The sequence below is a fragment of the Solenopsis invicta genome, chromosome 14 (genome assembly GCF_016802725.1).
Source record: "Solenopsis invicta isolate M01_SB chromosome 14, UNIL_Sinv_3.0, whole genome shotgun sequence".
NCBI lineage: Eukaryota > Metazoa > Arthropoda > Insecta > Hymenoptera > Formicidae > Solenopsis > Solenopsis invicta.
In genome coordinates this window covers 8,175,157-8,192,826 of record NC_052677.1, presented here as the reverse complement: position 1 = coordinate 8,192,826, position 17,670 = coordinate 8,175,157, and the positions used below count along the sequence as shown (strand labels likewise).

The following is a 17,670-nucleotide window of genomic DNA, read 5'->3' as shown; positions in this document are numbered from 1 at the left end:
TATCTTTCTACATGCTCACAGTTCATAATTAATGTAACGAGCTTATTGGTCATTACGTTAATCATGAACTGCGAGTATGTAGAAAGATCGACTTTTCAGTTTGGAAAATTTTCCTAGAGACAGAATTAAACACGTTGGGTGTACTGAACAAAACATTATTGCACACTATTATTTAAATGAACTATATAGTACAAGAATTAGAAATAATAGTTTATAGAAATAATATTTTATAAATACATATCTTTGGTAAACTTTTTAAAATGCTTTAAATTCGGCTTGAAATTGGTGCAGTTTAGACTTTCAGCACTAAACTTTGACCTTATTACACACACTGAGTTAACATTATCGTTTCCAATCTTACTTTTTTTTGTTTTTATATCAGTAACTACTGAAAACACCCTTTCTGCTTCTGCATTTGAATGAGGCAGCGTTAAAACAATAAGTGCTATTTTTGCAATATGTTTAAACAAATATTTACCTGAAAAATCTTGTACTTTTTGTAATTTAAGCCAAAATTTAATTACAGGAAGTTGAGTTAATTTTTCTTTTTCATCTTGAGTAAAATGGAATGGCAAACTTTTCCATTCATATTTTACAGAATTGATATTAACAAAACTTTTATATATATTACATATATTTTCAAGGTTGATCAAAATATTATTTTTATGCGCTTCTAAAGCAAGAGACGGTATAACAAATTCAAATTCAGAAAACAATGCGCTATTAATAGGCAATCGGTTGATTAATTCTTGAGTACTAGTAACATAAAATGACAAAATATTTAAGCGAACTTTATTTTGATCATTCAGTGTTAATGTGGCTAATAGTAACTCACATTCATGTCCAATAAAAATTTTATTAATCGGCAAATAATTTGTGGAACGCAAAATATTACTAGTTAAATTGAAAAGCCCTTTTTCAATAAAGACGATTTTATGAAATTTTAACAAATTTTTAAAAATAACCTTATGCTTTCTTTCTTTAAAACAGTTATTAAAGAAGTTTTACTTTGAAATAAAGCATTGAATTCATTCATGTAATTCAGTACACATTTTAGAAAAAGGAAATAACATTTTATTTTGGTACTTCGAAGAGATTCTAAAATAGTTTGAGCAGAATTCAGATTGTCTCCGAACACAGCTACACTAAAGTATGCTATCAATACATTTCAATTTAACAAAAGTCTTTTTATACATTGATGTGTAGACAATCATCTTGTGCCGCTGAGTTTCAGAATCTTATAATGTTTTTGTAAAAATAGTATATTACACTACAAAAAAAATAAAATTAATAACGTACTTTCGACCGGCTATGAAGAAAAATCGTATACACTACGCGGGCCAAAAGTTGAAATCTCGGTCCTGCGCGTCATGATGCGCCGAGGCGAAGCCGAGGGCATCATGACGCGCAGGACCGAGATTTCAACTTTTGGCCCGCGTAGTGTATACGATTTTTCTTCATAGCCGGTCGAAAGTACGTTATTAATTTTATTTTTTTTCACTTTAAATGTTGATGAGCATGTTTTTGATGCCTGCCCCCGACATTTGCGGCACGAGCGAAGCGAGTGCTGCTGGTCGGGGGGGCAGGCATAAAATACATTCGAAGAGTCAAGTCCTGTCATATCTTTTAAAAATAAATTAATTCCATTTTATCAAAGATGTCTTAATTTTCTTTAGTTTAACAAATTATATTAATTATAATATAATTTATAAAACAAAACATATTATAACCTAAAAACTCTTATTGCGTTTTTTTTTATCGTTTTCATTTTCATTTGAATTATCACAATTATTAATGAAATTTCCATAAAAAACACAGTTTTCAAACTTAATATTAGAGCAGTTAGAAATAATATCTTCGGTAAATATACAGTTTTGAAAATTCATAATTTGATTATTAAAATTTAAATTTGTAGATAAGCATTCTGATGATAGTTTACCAGTATGAGTATTAGTTTCATAATGTTTTTTCATTTTTAACGGTGGTTCATTTTCTTGTTTTTTAACAAAGAGTGATGGAATTGGTGGTAATGACATAAAATGAGTTGAAGGTAATGGTTTATTAGATTCTGTTAGTACTTTTCTTTTTGTCTGTGTTGTAACCGAGGTTATTGGAGGTTTTGTTGTTGTTAACTGATTTAATTTATCAATTGCTACTAGATCATCTTCACTTATTATAAAATCATCAGAAAAATTATCGGAATTATCATTTTGTTCAGTAGATTTCAAATTTTTATTTGCAGTTATTGTGCCACTAGAATAATTTTTACTAGTCGATGGTTGTGGATTCAAATGATCATTAGATACAGTAGCATTAGTAATACGTTCATAAATTTTTTCTCTATTTTTTAACGAATTTTCGACGTAACCTGTAAATAATTAAATTATTTATAGGTAAGATATTTAAGATAAAAATGTGTAGTATCTGAATAGTTAACAGAGTATTAAATTTTTATGTATTTATACAACTAGTAAATGATAGGAAATATCTATAATTTAATTAAATAAATAAAAAAGTAACCTTGTGCTATTGTAAGTGACTTCCATCCACCTAGTTGTTTAAGCATGGTAGTGCTTGCTCCTGAGTTGGATAAAAGCGTAGCACCCGTTCTACGAAAGCAATGACCGGTGTACTGTTTTGGATTTTCTAAATTAAGGTATGCAGCTATAATTTGAGGTGTCTCCCCAATTTTATTCTTGCCAATAACCTGACGTTGACACTTCCCTTTATGATACTGGATAAAAAATCTATCAGTAAATTGATCTTTAGGCCTCAGTGACATGTACTGACAAGCAAACCTACCCAACTGTTACACTCCGATTTTGATGAGCTTTGAATATGTTGTAGTCTAGGTCAAAATAAGAGACACGTATTTTTTTTATAAGGGCCCATACGCACTTTTAGGGGATGAAACACCTCTTTGAAGAAAAAGACTTTTTTTTTTTCGAAGCGTATATCGTCGAAACTATAAGAGATAGAAAAAAATGTTCTAATTAAAAGTTAAATGGCATGAAAAGTACTATAAAACAGTGATAAAAAAATTTTTTTTAAAAATTTTTTTTGTACTTTTTCTCATCACCTACCAATTTTTTTCAAAATTTTTATTTCTTTTTATAAGCGGAATAAAGTTTATTTTATTACAAATCCAACGATGTATAACAAAGTTATATTCCGACATTCCCATTTGCCAAAAATAATTAAAAACTTCTCTATACTCATGGTACGCGCACCCGTCCGTGTGCTACGGAAGTGTCCCTTTCCAATTTTGACGAGTTTTTAATATGTTGTAATACAAATAAAAATATGGGACACGCATTTTTTATACGCCCATATGACCGTTAAGGGGGTGAAACACGCTGTTGAAAAAAATTGATTGTTTAATTTCTGAGGTAATACTGTCGAAACGGTAAAAGATATAAAAAAAAGTTTCAAATAAAAGTTTTATGGCTTTCTATGTACTTTATAACCGTTCGCTCAGGTTTTTTGAAAATGTCATTTTTCTCAAAATCTTCTTCCCTCCTCTTCTAAATTTTTGAAAAATTTAAAATTTATCTTATGTCAAAACTTATAGCCTATTTAACAACAAATTTAAACATGTATGATAAAGTTGTAGCCCAAAGACACATTTTTCAGAAATCAACTAATTAATATAGAAATAGAATAAATAGAAAACAACATATTAAAAACTCGTCAAAATTGGAAAGGGACACTTCCGTAGCACACGGACGGGTGCGCGTACCATGAGTATAGAGAAGTTTTTAATTATTTTTGGCAAATGGAAATGTCGGAATATAACTTTCTTATACATCGTTGGATTCGTAATAAAATAAACTTTATTCCGCTTATAAAAAGAAATAAAAATTTTGAAAAAAATTGGTAGGTGATGAGGAAAAGTATAAAAAATATTAAAAAAAAAAATTTTTTTATCACTGTTGTATAGTACTTTTCATGCCATTTAACTTTTAATTAGAACATTTTTTTCTATCTCTTATAGTTTCGACGATATACGCTTCGAAAAAAAAAAGTCTTTTTCTTCAAAGAGATGTTTCATCCCCTAAAAGTGCGTATGGGCCCTTATAAAAAAATACGTGTCTCTTATTTTGACCTAGACTACAACATATTCAAAGCTCATCAAAATCGGAGTGTAACAGTTGGGTAGGTTTGCTTGTGAGTAACTTTCTTATAAAAAAGGTCTCCAATAATAAATTGTCGAGGCATGTCATTTTTTGATTCATGAATAGAAACAAGATACTTATTACCGTTGTTTTCTACATCTTGAATTTTAAGTTTCGTAAGTTCATCACATCTAAGAGCTCCACATATGCCAAAGATTAAAATAACCTGCAATTATTATAGTAAATCGATTTACATGTCATGATGAATTAATTAATTATTATTAATTAAAGTATGCATTAAAAAAATGAAACATTAAGCAATAAATAAAAATTAATATAAATACTAACCTTTGAAGCTAAGTGAACATAGTCTGGTGCATTATTAATAAATTTTAAAATTTCATCCCATTTCAAGACCGAGGACTTTTTCGGTTTGTATCCTTTAGAGTTATTTTTGACTAAAGCTTTCAAGTTAAGAAAATTATTTATGTTAACATTGTCTCTTGTATTTAATGTACTTTTTAAAATTGACCAAACACTCCATATAGTTGACGGCTTTAATTTTTTAGATAGTTCCTTAAAATACACAATCAAATTATTTTCTGCAGAGTTTGACAGTAAAGTTTTGTGTTCTATCTGCCACTTTTTATACGTGTCGTAAACAAGATTGTATCAATCGACAGATTTCTTTGGTAACGTATCTGTATTTATTATCAATCGCGCTTCTGCATCGAAATTTCGTATAACATCTTCCTCGTCTACGGATTCATCAGATGACGTATTGTTCATTTTTGCTGGGTTGTTGAATTGACTTTAATAATACTTGAATATTAAATTAACTGACGACAGCACAATATTGATAATGATTTTTAAGGTTAGAGGTAGCAACAGTAATGACAGCGGTTAACAATTTGTTGTAGCGACAGAAGAAATAGTTCCTAGTTACGAGTATAAATGCGCATGAGAAATTCTTTTTCTCCCGGCGTTATAGAGGGCGCGCGTGTACTTCTCACAGGGAGTAAATGTTAAACTTTTGTCCCTGCTATTAGGGACGAAAGTGCGTACTTTCGACCGAGGTATGAAGAAAATAAGTTTGCATCTCTTCTAATTGTTGACAGCGCTTTGAACTTCCACTTAAATATAAATAAATATTTTTCATCAAATCTTCCAAGATGTTTGGCAATTTTTTACATGCTTTGCTGGCAACTAAAGCCGCTGAGTGGCAAATATACTTCAAGAGAATAACATGAGGTACATCATGTTTCGACCGCGTATAAAAAGAATTATTTTTTCCAACCATAACTGCAGCTCCGTCATACGTTAAACCAACAATATTTTTTAGGGGAATACCTTTTTCTTCCATATAATTTTTGAAAGTCTAATATATTTTTTCAGATGAGCCATCAGTTGCATCTATATGCAAAAGTTCCAAAAGTTGCACTTGAACCTGTCGATTTTGCGAATGAATATATTGCACTAAAATGCACAAATTCTTTCGGGTAGATATGTCTGTGCTCTCATCTATCAGTATTGAAAAATTTTCCTAAAATAATGAATAATGAACTAAATAATACATTAATGTTCAAAATAATATACTTTAAAATTAAACTTACAGTTTTTAAAATATTTATTAAATTTTCGGTTTCAACTTTAGCTATAACATTTTTGATAATATACGTGCATTTTTTTCGATGTAACTGTACATCTTTTAAAATTTGGGAATCTGGAAAAGCATTTCTTAACATTGGCACTAGATGTTCTACATTACAGAATGCTATGTTATGATGTGCTATAAAATTTGACAAAAGTATTTCAGCGTTTTTAATCCGTTTTTCTTTTTTCATTTGCTTGATTGTTTCCTTGGTAGCTTTATCAAGAAGTATATCCAATTTTTTAGTTGACTTAGTTAATTTTGATTTTCTTTGATGAATTAAACTTTTTTCATGTTTTTGCAGTTCCGTCTTTCCACACGCTAGAATTTTGTTGCAGCAAATGCATTTGCATAAATTGTTATTTTCTTTCACAAGAGCTACCCAATGCTTAAATTTCTCTTTCTCCAACCAGTTATAACAAAACACTTACTTTTTAGTTTTATGAGCTATTTTTGTTCCAGTTTGTCTTTTTTTGTCCTCTTCAGTATTCATTTTCATATTATTGTTCTGTGTCGAGCTGCTGCACCACACAAATTGGAGGTTATAGATTAAGGTTATGTTTAAAAAATCATTTTCTTATTTAACAATATTTATTTATGTACTTACATATTAAATTAATTCTGTGCACATGGATCTGGGATCATAGACTGCTTTGGTATCACACAAAATAACATTTGAATTTACTTTGTTGCGACTATGTAGAGTGTAGAGTATAGACCGTAAAGGCTAAGATTGCCAGAAAAGAATCGATTTTGCGAAAGATCGATCCTTTCGCCTTCGATTTTTTATGAAATTGGTACAAACGGTAACGATTCGATGACTATGTTCAGCAGAACAAACCGCTTAGTAGTAATTAAATGTGATTAGTTTTTACTTTTAGAACCAACCAATCAACAAACAATACTCAACGGAAAACTTACAACTACTGAGTCTGCCGAACGCGGTCAATTCTAGTATAGAAGTGTTTTGTGTAAAATTATAAAAACAGCATATTTTTAATAATTTATCAGAAAAACTAAAACCAAGTGACTACTATAGAAATTCCCTTCCAAACTGCAATATTAGAAAAAAAATCCCTTTTTCCTTTTACGCCAAAAAGATCCCTCAAAATAGGTAATTTCCCTCCTATATCCTATCACTAGTTCCGGCCAACAATATGTCATTTCTTCGATGACCACATCCTGTCCTTTTTTAAGTGTTCCTCACTATTATAATACGGGCGTCCTTGTAAGAGTTAATTATCTCTGATCCAATCCGTCTGTCTATCTATTTATTCTAGACTAATTCTTAGTTTAATATGTATATACGAGGTGTGTTCAAAAAGTATCGCGAATTTTGAATTTTCGCGGGTTACGTATATTCGAATTTCGATCTTTTTGTGGCGTTATGTTGGTACTCATGTCTCTCACTTATGCCGACAAGCTCGGCCATTTTGAATGTTCACTTAATTGTTGACAGCTGCTTTGCTTGCACGTGTTTTGGATCGTCTTCGATTTTTACCTATTCAAAAAAATGGATCAAAGAACCTGTATCAAATTTTGTGTGAAAAACGAAATTAAGTGCGCGGATGCATTCCGAATGTTGATTGTGGCATACGGAGAAGCTACCTTGGACCGAAGCAACGTTTATCGGTGGTACAAAATGTTCTCAGAAGGCCGAGAAGATGTGAACGACGAAGAGCGTGCCGGACGCCCGAGCACTTCAACAACAGACGAAAAAATTAATGAAGTGGAGAAAATGGTATTGGCCAATCGTCGAATCACCGTTAGAGAAGTTGCTGAGGACCTAAACATATCGATTGGCTCGTGCCATTCGATTTTTATCAATGATTTGGGCATGAGACGGGTCGCCGCGGAATTCGTACCAAAATTGCTCAATTGCGACCAAAAACAGCATCGCATGAACATTGCTAATGAGATGTTGGACTCTGTCCGCGACGACCCAAATTTGCTCCAGAGGGTCATAACTGGTGACGAATCGTGGGTTTATGGTTATGACGTGGAAACCAAAGCTCAATCATCTCAATGGAAGCTGCCGCACGAACCAAGACCGAAAAAAGCGCGCCAAGTTCGGTCGAATGTGAAAGTTTTGCTGACAGTTTTCTTCGATTGCAGGGGCGTGGTGCATCTTGAGTTCTTGCCACAGGGTAGAACGGTCAATAAGTAATATTACCTGCAAGTTATGCGCAATTTGCGCGAAGCAATCCGCCAGAAACGCCCGAATTTGTGGAAGAACAAAAATTGGCTTTTGCACCACGATAACGCCCCTGCTCACACATCGTTGCTTGTGCGCGACTTTTTGGCCAAAAACAACACACTAATGATGCCGCAGCCACCGTATTCCCCAGATCTGGCCCCCTGTGACTTTTTCTTGTTCCCTAAACTGAAGAGGCCCATGAAAGGACGACGTTACGCTACGCTTGACGAGATAAAGACGGCATCGAAGGAGGAGCTGAACAAGATAAAAAAAATGATTTTTTGAAGTGCTTCGAAGATTGGAAAAACCGTTGGCACAAGTGTATAATATCTCATGGGGATTACTTTGAAGAGGACAAAATAGATATTCATGAATAAATAAATAATTTTTGAAAAAACACAAAATTCGCGATACTTTTTGAACACACCTCGTATTAGGTGTTCAACTTTGCTTCCGCCGTATTTTTCGACATTCGAGGCTTTATTGTAAAAAACTGGTTAACATTTACAATTCAAAATATTGTCCATCGCTACTTTCTCCCATATTTCAGTAGCGTACAAATCTTGCGTCAAAAAAACTACTCATTTTTTGAGGCAATGCTTTTAATACAGATCGCTTGTGATTGTTTTAGACGGTTTTAGCAGCTCGTAATACACTACGCTGAGCTGGTCTCACCAAATACAGAGCATGATCTTTGAACTGTGAATATTTGGTTTGGCCGTTAACGTGGAAGCATGGCCGGGAAGTTCCCATGATTTTCTGCACTTGGGATTATCATAATGAACCCATTTTTTGTCCCCAGTCACAATGCAATGCAGAAATTCCTTCCGTCTTTGCCTTTCAAGCAGCTATTCACAAGCAAACAAACGCCGTTGAACATTTTTCGGCTTTAAGTCGTACGGCACTCATTTTCCTTGTTTCTTAATCATTCCTATGGCTTTCAGGCGTTTTGAAATGGCTTGTTAAGTCACTCCTAATGATCCTGCCAATTCTTCTTGCGTTTGACACGAGTCTTCATGAAGTAATGCCTCCAATTCTGCATCTTCTCTCTTACACCGCCATGCCGGTCTTTGATGTCAAAATCACCATTCTTAAAACGTTGAAACCACTCACGACACGTTTTTTCACTAATAGCAGTCTTGCCATAAGTATGTGAGAGCATTCGATGAGCTTCAGCTGCAGATTTCTTCATATTGAAGCAGAAACCAAATGACGAGAATTTAACTTGTAAACTGACATTTTCAATCGAGAATAACTATACGATGCGGACACAAATCGAGTATTTTTTTTTTTGGTTTTGTGTCCTACTATGGACACGCGTATTCAACCAAACCGGAACGGTAATTGTGGTTATACTACGCAAGGGCGACGATGTTGAGTGCCCCAATTTGTTAATTAATTAGCTTGCACTTGCGAGTCTCGATTCTAGATGACTCTTTTTACTTTCTTGATAAACTCATAAATGATCTCAAATTTCTTCCAATCCTCTCTCTTCAGGATATCTTGTATACACTTCACCTTCTCAAGTCGTTTTCTCCAAAGCCTCTTTCTCTGGTTATTGTACTTACGACAGCGCCACACTATATGATTGATGTTTTCCATCTCGTAACCGCATTCACATCTCACACTTTCTATGTAATTCTTCCTGGCCAACGACGCGTTCAGATTGTAGTGATTCGATCTCAGTCTATTAATTAATGTAACATACTGCCTTTCCATATTACACTTGTAAAACCACGGATGTTTCTTATTACCGTCATAGAAATTATTGAAATAAAATATTTCCTTATATCTGGATTCGTTACCTATAATATTTTGAGTATTCTTCCATGCGTCCTCTTTATATATACTAATGAGATCTTTAACAGGTACCTCTAGATTATTATTGTTATCTACCGGTTCCTCGGCGCCCATTTTTGCAAAATATTCCGTAAGTTCATTTCCCGTAAAACCAACATGAGACGAAATCCATACATAAACTACATTTTTAGCATATAAATCTTTGAAACAAGTGTGTAATCTAACAATTTCTAAAATATACTTATTTCTATATACATTAATACTGTTATTATTAATAGCCTGCAATGTCAATAAACTATCAGAAAAAATAACGACATTATCAAAGGAATTTATCTTATTAAATGCTATTTTCAAAGCTGCCGATAGCCGTAGCTTCCGCTGTAAATATGGAACATTCTTTAGGCAAACTAAAATAATGCCCCTTTTCTTGTTCTTCTAAAATCACACTGACTCCTGTAGAAATAGAATGTTGATCTGTATACATTATGAGCGTCCTATCATTTAAATTGTATTTACTTTTTACTTCATTTATTAGTGTTAAGTACTATATTGTAAGAGTCGCTGCGATGACTCAATCATATTTCCCGCGCGGAGAAATGTCCTAGTGGCTTGGCCTCGTTTCTAGCGGCATCAGTTATTTCCGATTGGCTCAGTTCGGCACGACTCGAGCGAACCCGGCATTGCGCAATCGCGCTTCGGTAGAACCCACCTAAGGCGGCGACCAAGCAAGACGGCGTCTTTCTTCTCTCATTTTTTCGTTAACGTACAGTCGCCAGGCACGATTACTTAGTATAACAGTTTAGTCTCTTAAGTTCAAGTTGTGATATGCCTCTCGTTTCGATTCGAAGTGCATTGTATCCGGACCACTGTCGGCTGAGAAATAAATCTATATAAAAACAGAGAAAGCCAGTTTCTAGCTCAGTCTCCCTCGTAACGCTATCTTACCGCGAGATCGACGGGGTTATTAACAAGATTTGGTCCTTCGAGCCGGATTTCTTCAGGAAATCCGCATCTCAGTGCAGCGGTGAACGATGGACCCTTCGGTTCAGTGCAACGAAGCGTGATCAGTGAACGCTCAGCGGCCATCGATAGACGATCGTCGACGACGCAACGGTCTCGTGAGCGGACACGTGGTGCCCGATCAAGCAGGCACGTTGCGGACAAGAATCGTCGCTTGGTCAAGCAGGGGTACGTCGCCTCGCCAGGATCGTGCCCGGCCAAATAATCACGTGGCGCCCAACCAAGCAGGCGCACCATGCCGCCGAGGATTGTGTTTGGCCAAGCAAACATGTGGCGCCGAACCAAGTAAGCGCGCGGCATTGTCGAGGAATGTGTTTGTCCAAGCGGACACGCGACGTCTGACCAAGCAGGCGCACCACGCTGCCGAGGATCGTGTCTGGCCAAGTGGACACGTGGCGCCGAATTAAGTAAGCGCGCGGCATCGTCTAGGAGCGCATCCGGCCAATCGGACGCGTGGCCCCTGATCAAGCAGGCGCGCTGCAATTTTGAGGAAGCGGTTCAGCCAAGCGGACACGCTATAGCAGCAAGGCCGCACGACGCGGTACTCAAAAGCAGGGCTTTCGATCACAGCAAGGAGGGTATTGCGGAAAGGACCACACAACATCAAGCTGCCCAGCCGCCATTACGCGATCATTGCTTCTTCGAGGGGGGCCCCTCAGCTACAACGGCCCGTACCACTCGACACCGTGTGTGCGCGCCATTGAGATAAGCTTTCGGTGGTAATAGCTAACCAGTTGTCGCGAACCGATAGCCTTTTGTCCTCTTCAAAATGCCTGACGATAACGATCCACTAAAAAAACAGCGCACCATTATCAAGGCGTCGTGTACGCGAATTAAAACTTACGTAGACGCGATACGCTTAGTTAACCCATCAATACTGGCTCAGCTCAAAGAGCGCAAAATCAAGTTAGATAAATGCTGGGCGGATTACGACAATGTACAAACAAAATTGGATTGTCTGACGACGCCGAGGCTCGCGATCGAGCCACGTTCGAGGACGAATATTATTCGTTGGCGGCAAAAATGCGGGAAATTATAAGACCAATTACTCCCCTTGCGAGCACCATAAGCGTACCGTCAAGTACCAGCTCTTCGTCGTCGGCTAGTCGCGAGTTCTTGCACTTTTTAACACACGTGCGTTTACCGAAGCTGAATTTACCCGTGTTCTCGGGCAAGTACAATGAGTGGTTTCCGTTTCACAACACGTTCATCTCAGTTATACATTCCCACGCGACTTTGAGCAACATACATAAGCTTCAGTACTTACGTGTGTAAAGGGGGGATAAAAATAATAGAAAGAAAGAATATTAATTGATAGTGTCAGGAAATAGGATTAGGTAAATAAAAAGGCAAATGAGAAGGGAGGGCCTGGTGCAAGGAAGAAGACAAATAACCGTAAACTCGTTTATTCTCGGCGGATATACAAAGGGTTATGTGAAACGTGCGATTACCACGGCAGTGATCTAACGAATGCCGAAAAGGGCTGAGATGCCTCATGTTGCATCATGCCCATAGCGTCGCATAACGGTAAAAGTGTGGCGCGATCCCTTTGGCCCTGAGGAAATAGCCGCAACGCGCGCAACGCTGTTGCTAGCCTGAGTCATTTCGACGCTAGCTTAAAGATATCTTACACGTGCCTCACTCACCGGCGATACCAGCAAGGTTATCGATTTGCTTGAAATATCAGATCTCAATTACGAGGTCGCGTGGACGCTCTTTAAAGACCGCTATGATAACAAGCACGTTATAGTTCAGAGTCACATTAAAGCTATCATGGCATTGCCCTCGATGGCTAAAGAAAACTGCGTCAAATTATGCAAAATTGCGGACGGCGCGGTGCGGCATCTTCACGCCCTTCAGGCATTGAAACGCCCTACAGATAAATGGAACGATTTGTTAATACACGTCATAAGCTCTAAGTTAGACTTGGTTACGCTGCGTGAGTGGCAATCTTCGTTGATCGGTAACGAGTTGCCCACTCAAAAACAATTTTTTGAATTCATGACACATCAGTGTCAAGTGCTCGAAGCTACGGGAAAAATACATGATTTATCCGCGAAAACAGCTAGTACGCGTTCTCAGTCCAATGTTAAAAAACAATCTTGTGCCGTAACTGTCAAGTCAACATGTCATTATTGTCAAGGCGAACATTCCGTGTACTATTGTAAAGATTTTCTCGCGCTTTCCACGGTCCAAAGGATATCAGAGACCTGAAATAAAAAATTATGTGCGAATTGTTTGCGTTTGACTACGCACGTGGCGAGTAACTGCACCTCCGGAGGTTACCGAGTTTGTGAATTGAAACATAATACGTTGCTGCACTCGAGCAGCGACTCCTTGAGTTCATCAAACCGCGGTGCGGGCAACGACGAAGCGTCGACGTCAGTTAATCTTTCAACCGTCCCAGTTTCAAGCGTGTTCAGCGGCGGTCAAGTTTTATTGTCCACAGCAGTAGTGTACGTCTACAATAGCCAAGGTTCTCTTACGCCGGGCCGGGCTTTACTAGATTCCGGGTCCCAGGTCAACTTAATCTCTAAAAAGTTCTTAGCAAGTCTTGGCTTAAAGTCGCAGCAAATAAATATATCAATCTTGGAGATAAGCGGAACCGCGGTAACTTCACAGACAGTGCAAATAAAATTGCAATCAAGACTAACGTCGTACAATGCTACTATAGGTTGTATAATCACAGACAGAGTCACGAAAAGGCTTCCCGGTCTCAATCTGAAACGGCACGCGGTCAACATACCACATAACGTGAAATTGGCAGATCCTCAATTTCATGCCTCGTCGGATATAGACATATTGATCGGTGCTGAAATATTCTAGGACCTCCTTTGCATCGGTCAAATCAAACCGCTTGGCAAGCAATTCACGTTACAAAAAACGAGATTGGGATGGGTATTGGCCGGTCGGATTGGCAATCCGTCGCCAAATTCACCGATAGTAAGTTTATTGCATGCAACAATAACAAACGTTCAGCTTCACGATCAATTGGCACGCCTCTGGCAAATTGACAATAAATTCAACGCCCCCGAGGGTTACACAATAGAGGAGAGGCAATGCGAACAACATTTTTTAGACAACGTGAGGCAGAATTCATGGCCGATACATTGTCAAGTTTCCCGTTAAGGAGCAGCTATTTCTAGGTTCGGAGATTCCCGCGACATCGCACTCAAGCGATTAAGGGGGATCGAAAAACGCCTCAACCGTGATCCGGAATTAAAGATGCAATATTCTCGTTTCATGGTCAGATATCTCTCGCTTGGCACGCTCATCTCGTGCAGGCCACATGCACCGCATTGATGGGCAATCCGTTGAGGCACCCGTGTCGTTTTACTTGCCACATCACTGCGTCCATAAAGTCTCAGGTCAATCTTCCAAACTGCGTGTTGTTTTCGACGCGTTTTGTAAGACTAGCACAAACGTATCTTTAAACGATACGTTCATGGTAGGGCTCGTAGTCCAACAGGACTTAATGTCAATACTACTCAGATTTCGAATATTTTGTTATGCCATCACTGCTGACATTATCAAGATGTACAGACAGATACTGATGGACCCATCTCAAACCTGCTTCCAACGCATACTATGGAGGGAGAACCCCGACGAGGTCAATACATATGAATTAGCCACAGTTACATACGGTACGGCTTCTGCCTCTTACCTGGCCACCAGGTGCCTCACGCACTTAGCCAATCAATACCCCATCGGTTAGGTGCGACTTCTACGTTGACGACCTGCTCACCAGAGCAGATACAATTCAGGAAGTATGAACGATTCGGGATGAAACCATCAAATTACTGAAGCGGAGGAGTTTCGAGCTCAGCAAATGGGCGTCGAATTGTTCAGAGTTACTCGACGGCGTTGACAATGTCGATGCCGAGTTAATTACTATCAAGAACGACATAGAATCATCAATTCTAGACATCCATTGGAATCAACTTCAAGATTTATTTTACTTTTCCTACAGGATTGACCTTGTTTGCAATTTGGTGTCTAAGCGCACCATCCTGTCAGAAACTGCTAGGTTATTTGACCCCTTGGGTCTTTTGGGCCCCGTCACTATTGCAGCAAGGCTCATTCTTCAGGAGCTCTGGCTAGCGGGCACACATTGGGACGAATTCGTTCCTCAAGAGATTCATACTCGATGGGCGGACTTCAAGTCCCATTTGATGAGTCTAAATGACTTGAGCGTTCCTTGCTGCATTAAGTTCAGTTGCAATCATTGATCGCTTCAAATACACGGTTTTTGCGACGCCAGCCAACGGGCGTACGGAGCCTGTGTGTATGTTCGGACGGAGGTCAGTGCGGGCGTCTATCGCACTGAGTTGTGGTGCTCCAAGTAGGGTAGCGCCTCTTAAAACCGTATCTCTGCTACGACTCAAACTATCTGCTGCATGTTTGTTATTGCGGCTAGTTGCTAAAATCGGCAAGGCCGTGGATCTCTCAAATGCGACTAAGTTTCTCTGGATCGACTCTACCATCACTCTCAATTGGGTAACATCGATTTCTCGTAGGTGGTCGGTATTCGTGGCTAATCGAGTCGGCGAGATCCAGCGATCCACTGACATCAAAATGTGGCGTCACGTCAATTCTCAAAACAATCCTGCCGACATACTATCGCGCAGAATAAGTGCACACAAGCTGCCATCAGCGGCCATATGGTGGCATGGTCTTATCTTTTTACAGTTAAACGAGGATCAGTGGCCGAGTGATAGGTTTCAAGAGCTAGATGACGTTCCGGAACAAAGGGTGATCGTTGCAACAGTATACATTCAAACTGATAACGTCGTCGACAAATTGTTGGAAAGGCATTCCAGCCTGCATATGATATGCCGCATATTGGTTTATTGCTTAAAATTCGCCAAGGCACGACGCCACGAGGTGCCTACCGGGCGCCCATTGCCCTCCGAGACGGCATTTGCGTTAAGTGTCATGTGCAGGACTGTGCAAATGCAAGCATTTCCAAATGACTACAAGGCCCTAAGCCAAGGGAATTCAATCAACTCAAACAGTAGTTTGCTTTTGTTATCTCCATTCATGGATAAGGACGGTTTGATGCGAGTAGGCGGTAGACTTAAGAACTTTGATTTGCAATACAACGCGCATCATCAAATACTACTGCCGCGGCACTATGAACTGACTTGTCGAATAATAAAGAATGAGCACACTCGAGGCATGCACGCGGGTGCACAGACGACTATGGCATGCGTCCGCCAGCGATTCTGGTCATTATCGTTGCGGTCGACAACCCGCAGCGTCATACAAAAATGCATAACATGCTTTAGGGTAAAACCCAGGTTTTTGGAAGCTACGATGGGCTCCTTACCGGCAGTTAGGGTCACCGTATCCAAACCTTTCTCGCACTGCGGCGTCGACTATGCCAGCCCCGTGACCATACGCGAGGGCAAGCGCCGAAATTCAAAGACTAACAAGGCTTACATCGCGATTTTTGTATGCTTTGCCACCAGGGGCGTCCACATTGAGGTTGTAAGCGATCTAACATCGGAAGCCTTCATCGCCGCCTTTAAGAAATTTATCTTGCGCCGAAGCAAGCCCTCGCATATGTACTCGGACAACGGGACCACTTTTGTAGGTGCTCGAAATCAGCTGAAGGAATTCTATAATTATTATTGTGAGCAACAGACTCAATCGGACATAACATGGTTATTGAACGATCAGAAAATTGCGTGGAATTTCATTCCACCAAACGCTCCCCATTTCGGCAGACTGTGGGAGGCGGCAGTAAAGTCCGTTAAGACCCATGGCTCGTATCGTGGGTGGCGCTAACTTAACATATAAAGAGTTACAAACGTTGTTATCGGAAATAGAAGCAATTCTGAACTCACGTCCTATTACACCCTTGAGCGCGGACCCGAAATGATTTATCTTACTTTAGTCCCGGTCACTTTCTGGTTGGCTCGCCTCTGAATATCTTTTCTCCACTAGATGTAAGCAATATCAATGAAAATTGGCTCACTCGAAGGCAACGAGTTGAACAATTACGGCAGCATTTTTGGCGTAGGTGGAGCTGCGAGTACCTACATTCGTTGCAGGAGCGTACCAAATGGAAATGCGATAAAGGCGTCCAATTGCTTTCCAATCAAGTGGTGCTTGTTAAGCAGCCAAATCTACCCTCATTGCAGTAGACGATGGGCCGCGTCCTGGAAATCCACCCTGGCTCCGACGGTGTAGCTCGAACGGCCACCATCAAAACGGCTAAAGCCACGTTTGTAACGCCGTTATCAAAACTGGCAATACTGCCATTAGAGGACGAGCAGCATTGTAAGGCGTTGTTAATTACAAGTTAAGACCTAATTTTAGGTAAATGCGCGTATCCTGCAACTTTTTTCTTTTTTTTCTCTTTTTTTGTTGCGTCTTCTTTGTCTGCTCAATGATCAGTTATATTCAAATTTATTCATGCGTTTAAATTCAGTTTGCGTTATATTAAAATGTTAAATCGCGTCAAGTTGCGTTCTCCAAGCGTCCCCCCTCTTACTGTCGCGTTCAAATTGCATTAACCGTTGTTCGTGTATGTATTTCTTTATTTGCTGTTTATTTGAAAGTCAGTGCTTTCAAGGAGGCCGGCGTTGTTAAGTACTATATTGTAAGAGTCGCTGCAATGACTCAATCATATTTCCCGCGCGGAGAAATGCCCTAGTGGCTCGGCCTTGTTTCTAGTGGCATCAGTTATTTCTGATCGGCTCAGTTCGGCACGACTCGAGCAAACCCGGCATCGCGCGATTGCGTTTCGGTAGAACCCACCTAAGGCGGCGACTAAACAAGACGGCGTCTTCCTTCTCTTATTTTTTCGTTAACGTACAGTCGCCAGGCACGATTACTTAGTATAACAGTTTAGTCTCTTAAGTTCAAGTTGTGATACGCCT

The 17,670-nt window shown here is 38.9% G+C and overlaps 2 protein-coding genes across 2 annotated transcripts; one reads left to right on the top strand and one right to left on the bottom strand.

Annotated features, from left to right (window-relative positions):
* Positions 1–1,074: 1,074 nt before the first annotated feature.
* Positions 1,075–2,783, bottom strand: LOC120356867. Its single transcript, XM_039457083.1, has 3 exons — positions 2,521–2,783; positions 2,079–2,368; positions 1,075–1,098 (listed from the first exon to the last, which is right to left on the bottom strand). The coding sequence occupies exons 1-3, from the start codon at positions 2,780–2,782 to the stop codon at positions 1,075–1,077; spliced, it is 576 nt and encodes a 191-aa protein (XP_039313017.1). The 5' UTR covers position 2,783.
* A 12,287-nt stretch (positions 2,784–15,070) lies between these two features.
* LOC105192905 lies at positions 15,071–16,573 on the top strand. Its single transcript, XM_011157196.1, has one exon. It carries the CDS (start codon positions 15,071–15,073, stop codon positions 16,571–16,573), a length of 1,503 nt encoding a protein of 500 aa, XP_011155498.1.
* Positions 16,574–17,670: the final 1,097 nt, after the last annotated feature.

What these genes read in the sequence shown, in the direction of transcription:
- LOC120356867 (XM_039457083.1), bottom strand. Translation starts at nt 2,782, where the DNA reads ATGTCACTGAGGCCTAAAGATCAATTTACTGATAGATTTTTTATCCAG. An exon ending in GTCACTTACAATAGCACAAG is followed by an intron (nt 2,369 to 2,520) that starts GTTACTTTTTTA and finishes AATTATTTACAG; the next exon opens with GTTACGTCGAAAATTCGTTA. An exon ending in CAACACAGACAAAAAGAAAA is followed by an intron (nt 1,099 to 2,078) that starts GTACTAACAGAA and finishes AAACTATTTTAG; the next exon opens with AATCTCTTCGAAGTACCAAA.
- LOC105192905 (XM_011157196.1), top strand. Translation starts at nt 15,071, where the DNA reads ATGTTCGGACGGAGGTCAGTGCGGGCGTCTATCGCACTGAGTTGTGGT.